The 6,743-nt window shown below is 39.1% G+C and overlaps 1 protein-coding gene across 1 annotated transcript in view; it reads right to left on the bottom strand.

Annotated features, from left to right (window-relative positions):
• Positions 1 to 1,504: 1,504 nt before the first annotated feature.
• Positions 1,505 to 6,743, bottom strand: part of FAM155A (family with sequence similarity 155 member A) — an 805,264-nt gene continuing 800,025 nt past the window's right edge. The window contains exon 3 of the mRNA XM_019529675.1: positions 1,505 to 4,892. Within this exon, the coding sequence (XP_019385220.1) occupies positions 4,597 to 4,892 (296 nt within the window). The 3' untranslated portion in view covers positions 1,505 to 4,596. The remainder of the gene's footprint in view (positions 4,893 to 6,743) is intronic.

Below are 6,743 nucleotides of genomic sequence, written 5' to 3'. Positions count from 1 at the left end.
CCATGTCATCTAATATGTGGGTCTCCAAGGGTTCAAAAATTTTGCAGTGGTGGAGCAGGGGCAGGATTAATTGTAGCTTTCCAGCGGCCTAATTTTTCTCTGCAGCTGAACCCTGTGTGTGGTATTAGGCCTACTTGCTGGATCATACCAGCAGATTGACACCCTGCATCTGCCTCATGCTGGATCAGGCCTGTGTCACTCATCTGGCTTCTGCCACTCATCTGGCTTATAATAAAAAATAGAACCATTCCTAGGGCCACTTCCTATAGGCCTTTACTTAGGGGCAACTCTCATTGGCATTACTTGAGTAAAGACTTTTAAGTCTAGAAATTGAGGCTCAGACCCTACAATGAACTTTGTGTGGGTGCACCTCAATGACCACATAGATGCTTGCTAAACAAAAAACTGGCTTCAAGCATAGCCAGAAGTCTGCCTATACAGTTGGGTTTTTTTGGAAGGCTGAGATATTTGTGAGATGTACAGTGAAAGCTGCACTAAGTGTTACATCTAATATAAGACCCCTTGCTTAAGTAACCATTTACAATTATCTCTAGGATTTTTAATACAATTTTATTTAACCTTCAATGAAGAACTACCTCTGCTAGGCAAATTCTTTTTCATTGTGCTTTTCATAGTCACTTAAAACAGGTTTCACTGTGTGCACATCTGTGGGGGGGGGGTGTGTATGTGTATATAAACTACATGTATAAGCTGTCTTCCTTTATATAGTGTTAAGCAGATATCTTCTGCTTCACTGTATGGGTACAATACTTCCAGTAAGGACAGTGATAATCATAATAGATACATAATAGAAAGCAAGAAGACAATGTCCTTGTCTCTCCACTTTTTAATAAAAGAATATAATGATATAGGCCGAGAACCACATGACATACCAAATGGAACCTGCCATCTCTGCTATTTGGTATACAGCTCTTATTCCTCTTCTTTTATCCCTATGCTTAGAAGAAAAGCATTCTTTTTAGCAACTCAAGACAGAATTTCCTGAAAATCCCTTTTTGGTGCATCTTTATTGTTCTGCAGACTCATTGGCAGCTGATGGCTCGATTTAATCAATTATGCAGCTAAACCTTTACTCTACATTAGTTTTTGTGTTTAAATTATGGCGTGCAGAAGGACAGCCTTCACTTGCTGTGTTTTCAAAAAAAGGATACTGTCTCTTTAATGAAAGAAAAAAGTCAGTATAATGTTTCCCAAATGTAAATGCAATACGGAATAACATATAGCTGTGGTTATGTTATATGACATTTGGCGTAGTAGTATTAACATATTGCAAAAACTCTGGGTTTTCCCTACTGTGGAAAATAAGACAGTAAAAGACATGGGAGATATTTCATATGACTGTAAAATAAATATTATTCTTTTTTTCCCTCTTTTTTTGTCGCTTGCAGAAATATTTTAGTATTATCTGTGTTTAAGCCAGTTCTTCATCATGTATGTAATATGCATACAGCACAAGGAGAAATGGAACAAGATGGCAGTTACAGCAGTGGCAAGATGCAAATTTATTTTGGCAAAAAAGTAATATGTGCACAATATCAAGCATGCTTAAGTTTGTGCCAGGAAAACTATTACGAATGAGGAATGGATGAAATGAAACTTTGCATCATACATGATTATGTGTTATTTAACTTCATAAAAGAGTCTTTGTCTACTTGTGATTTCCTCGCTGCCCCCAAAAGAAGCTGCATACCATACTCCTGGGGCTGATGTACCTGGTTGGAATGGTAACAAATATCATAGCAGTAGTAATCCCAGGAACATGATTTTTTTTTCCTTAAATGAAGGAAATATACCAAAAGTATGTCAGAGAATTCACAGACCATTTAACTGCAGGCACTGACTCAGGGTGAGGGTAGGGGGAGTATTTTATTACATTTTATACTTAATAATTAAGATTTTGTAATTGCTTCCTGCTTCATTTTGTCCAACTTTAATTTGGCTATTTTATGCATTTGATGATGTTACCACTGTTTTTTCCTCAGCTGTATTTCTCCCATATAGTATGACATGTTACTGAGTATAGTTAAGCAGTGGAGAAGTCATAATTTTCACTGACACCATTTGAAAATACCTTTAAAGAAAAGCAAAAGGATTGGGGTCGAGAAGAAGTGGTGAGAGAGTAAGAGAAAGAGAGAAGGCAGAAGAGAGACATGGTGAGAGAGAAAACAATATTCCTTAAAGATCGTTTTCCACATTAGGTGTCACCATGAGGCAAAATAGGGTAGAGTGAACAGAAATGGTAACTCTTCTTCATATGCCAGTTTAACTGTGTTGACTAGAACTTGCTACTATATTGGTGCAGTGTAAAAATAGATGACTAGGGGTAACAGTGAGAACAAAAATAAATGAATAACATCACAGAAATGGATGTTGAATGGCCTTTGCACAGCAGAGGTAGATAAAGGTTATAACAAACTGTTTACTGACCATATACACTTAATATAATTAAGAGGTCAGTTGAACAAGAGCTCACCTAGTAGGCGCTTTCTCAGTAACGTGACTTATATTCTATCATTCAATACCACAACAATGCCCAGTTATTGCTCCACTACTTCAATAATATTCCCATCCTTTTTTAATCTACATTCTACCATTAATTAAGGCTTTTTCATTTACATTTCTACATTTTTCCACAGTTTGCATCAGTTCAATGTAATTAACACATGTGCCTCTAACAGAAAAAAAAGCACCATGTTTTATTGAACAGAATATCATATGTTTGGGGAAGGGAAAGGTGGAGAGTTATGGAAACAAACCAGAGCTGAAAAATTTCGCATTTTGGTGCTTTTTTTGTATTTGCACAGATCATCTTAGGATCCTTAGTCCCAGTCATAGTAAAACACTATCAAAACAAATGTTTTTGCAAAATATTTGAACTTTTACATCTTAACAAATGCAGTTTGAACTGCTTAAGCAGTAAGATTTTTTTTCCAGTATTTTACAGACTGTAAAAGGTGAATAAAAACACATACCTATGCACCAGTGATTAAATACTCTTATAACAGAAATATTTATCAAGGGGTATTTCATAGCTAGAAAGTTATAACTAAATTGTATTTGCTAAGAGAACATTTCCTATGGTTTTCCTTCATCTCCCAGCTACACAGCAAACATCTCTAAAGTGCACTTTCCAAGTGTAGTTAGAGAATAGGAAGGAATGTAAAGTTTTTAAAAACAGCCCTTATTAACTTTTCCTTCCATTGATTCTACTGTAAACTCTAAAAAGCCTTTTTAAAAAGCAAATTCTCATACACTCAGCAGGTGAAATGTTCCCACACAAAAAAGAAAAAAAAAGGCAATCAGTTTACAATCCTTTCCCTTGACTACCAATATCCTAATATATTCTTTGCTGTTTTATTGCACATTTATGAAAATGCTTGATTTATTTATTAAAAAAGCAGATTCTTTAGCTGTGCTAACATAACACACTGCACCCTTAAAAACTGGAATAGCTTTCAACAGCATATAGCTATTAGAAAAACAATAGATTCAAAATTGTACACACATTTTGTATTGTTTGTGGTCAGGTGCTTCTACTGTAGCTTCATTAGAACAAAAAAGATTTGTTTTTCCTGAAAACCTTTGTTCCCATATGTTGTGGATATTTGCTGGTTACGTGACTTCAGTGGAACTCAAAACGTAATTCACAATGAATGCCGATCTTTAACCTCCAAAGTGAAGGTTTCCTGACTATTAACTCGCTGAGCTTAACTAGTTTCACATACTGCATCTGAAAAGGCTGCTCCTGTTCAACTGACCAGCGAGAAAGGACTGGACTTTTTGGAAATGGGATTTAGAATAACAGTTTGTTATATATATCTTTACATAAAAATTTGTTAACTGTCTGATCCCACCTTATAAGGAGAGCACTTGTTTGTTCAGCTAAAAGGAACCCCCATCATGCTCCCTTTGGGTTTGCTCAGTCAGCTGGTTTGTGCAACAGTGGCAGAGGTACACTGGAATTAGGTGTACCCATTCATTGTGATTACACAGACAGAAGCAAGTGGGTGTTGTCTGCTAACAGGAGATGGGAAAGGGAGGAAGAGAAGAATGGTTTCCATGGGTAAAAGGACAGTTAGGTATTATTTTTTTGTGGTTTTTTTGTTGGTTTTTTTTTTGTTGTTTTTTTTTTTTGTTGTTTTTTAGCTATGTCATGGAATCATAGCAGTCATTCCTCTAATAGAAACTGACAGGACATAAAAGACAGAACTATCAGATGAACACACACAATGACTAGAAATATATCGACAGTGAAAAGACTTAGTTTAGCTTTGAGAAACCATCCCAAAAATAAAATCCTGTATTAACAAGTGCAAAAACAAACCAAAAAGAAACTCCAAACATTAAAACACAGTGTATAAAATGGTGCGAGAAATTTAAGTCACCATACAGCCTTTTAGTCAATAAAAAGCTGTGTTCATGTGTCCTTGCTTGGATTGTGGCCCATCCTTTTAATTTTACCCAGAAGGCCTTTCAAGAAGTGATCTGAGGGTAAAAGCACCCAGTCTCTGTTATATTTGACTGTAGTACATTTGGGCCTCTTGTATGTCTATCACATTTTATGAATCCTTTCTTTTATTCTTCATTAGTTGAATTATCGTCCATAGTTGTTATGCCTCCAAAGCCCAGTCCCGTTGAGTTCTGTGCTGCTGAGACTGTAAGTACTGTATGTAAGAGAATTAATACAAGAACACACAGTTTAAGTCTGCTATTACACAGTCTTGATGCTGATGAAACTGTGAGCGATGTCCTGTGACACATCGTTGAGTCACTTGATTTTATAGTCCCTTTGGATTGGTGATCTGATAATAGTCCCCATCTGACATCACAGCATTCTGGTTCTGCATTGGTTGGATAGTTTTCATAGAGCCCTGTAGAATAAACATTACAGAACATTAATGCCATGTACAGAATGGACTTTTCTAGACTCAGCTATTAGTTCCAGGTCTGGCCTTTGTGGATTTTAGGAACTGTTGAGGTGTTAAAGTTAGTCTACCCAGGGGGATAATAAAATAGCTTTCAGAAGAATTGCATGAAATGTGAAAATGGATGTCATGCCGACTCATTCCTACTATGAACCTGCTAAAGGCTGAAAAAATGTAATGCAGCCACTGTTTGGTACCTGAGACACTCATTCTCAAGCATGTTTATCAGTCTGGACATTTTCTTGGCATTTGACATACACAGAATATGACTGATTGGGTAGGATGTAAGTTCATGATGGCCCTCCTAACCATAGTCAGTGGTGAATAAATATATCCTCATGTCTATTTTTGTTCTGATTTGGACAGATATTAGTACATGTTTCGCCATTTGGTGGAAAACAGTACAAGTACATTGACTTTACGGCAATATATTTTTTAAAGATCTGCTCATAATGGTACACAATCCATTTAAGAGTCTCAATTCTAACCAAGTTCCTCTGATTCAGTTCTCTCTACTTTGTTGTGTACACTCCAGAATAAAAACCCTATAATTACTAGAGTTGTCTAGATAGTGCTGTAGCAAAGTGGGGCAAGCGGGGTTTCATAGTTTCATAGTTTCATAGTAGGTAGGGTCAGAAGGGACCTGAGGAGATCATCAAGTCCAACCCCCTGCCCTGGCAGGAAAGAATGCTGGGGTCAAACGACCCCGGCTAGGTGATTATCTAGCCTCTTTTTGAAGACCCCCAGGGTAGGAGCGAGTACCACTTCCCTAGGAAGTTGGTTCCAGATCCTAACTGCCCTGACTGTGAAATAGTTCCTCCTGATATCTATCCTGAATCTACTCTTGGCCAACTTATGGCCATTGTTCCTCATTATTCCGGTAGTGCTCGGGGGAACAAGGACTCCCCCATAGCCTGCTGGTCCCCCTTACCCAGTTTATAGATGGCCACCAGATCCCCTTTCAGCCTTCTCTTGGGAAGGCTGAACAGGTTCAGGTCCTGTAGCCTCCGCTCGTAGCGCCTGCCTTGCTGCCCCTGATCATGCGAGTGGCCCTCCTCTGGACCCTCTCGATGCTGTCCACATTCCTTCTGAAGTGTGGTACCCAGAACTGGACATAGTACTCCAATTGCAGCCTGACCAGTGTCGCATAGAGGGGGAAGATCCCCTCCTTGGACCTGCTCATGATCCATCTGTGGATGCATGACAAGGTGCAGTTAGCCTTCCTAACAGCGTCCCCAAATTGGCAGCCCATGTTCATTTTGCAATCAATAAGGACACCAAGATCCTTTTCTGTCTCTGTGCTGATGAGAAGGGAGTTCCCCAGCCTGTAAGTATGCTGCTGGTTCTTTCTCCCTACATGCAGTACCTTACACTTGTCAGTATTGAATCCCATCCTGTTCTCATCCGCCCACCTCTGTAACCTGTCTAGATCTAGTTGCAGCCTATCCCTCTCCTCCAGAGTGCCTACTTCCCCCCCACATCTTAGCGTCATCCGCAAATTTGAATATGGTGCTTTTCACCCCCTTGTCCAAGCCTCTGATGAAGATGTTGAACATTGTGGGCCTGAGGACGGAGCTCTGGGGGACCCCACTGCCCACATCCCTCCAGGTCAAAAAAGACCCATCCACCACCACTCTCTGGGTGCGGCCCTCCAGCCAATTTGTGACCCATCTGACTGTATAGGCATCGACACCACAGTTGCCTAATTTCTTAATGAGAATGGGGTGAGAGACAGTGTCGAAGGCCTTCCTAAAGTCTAGAAAGACTATGTCCACTGCGACACCTGCATCCAAAGAT

The sequence above is a fragment of the Crocodylus porosus genome, unplaced genomic scaffold (genome assembly GCF_001723895.1).
Source record: "Crocodylus porosus isolate Cpor-Errol unplaced genomic scaffold, CroPor_comp1, whole genome shotgun sequence".
Taxonomy (NCBI): Eukaryota; Metazoa; Chordata; order Crocodylia; family Crocodylidae; genus Crocodylus; species Crocodylus porosus.
This window is presented reverse-complemented; position numbering and strand designations above follow the sequence as displayed.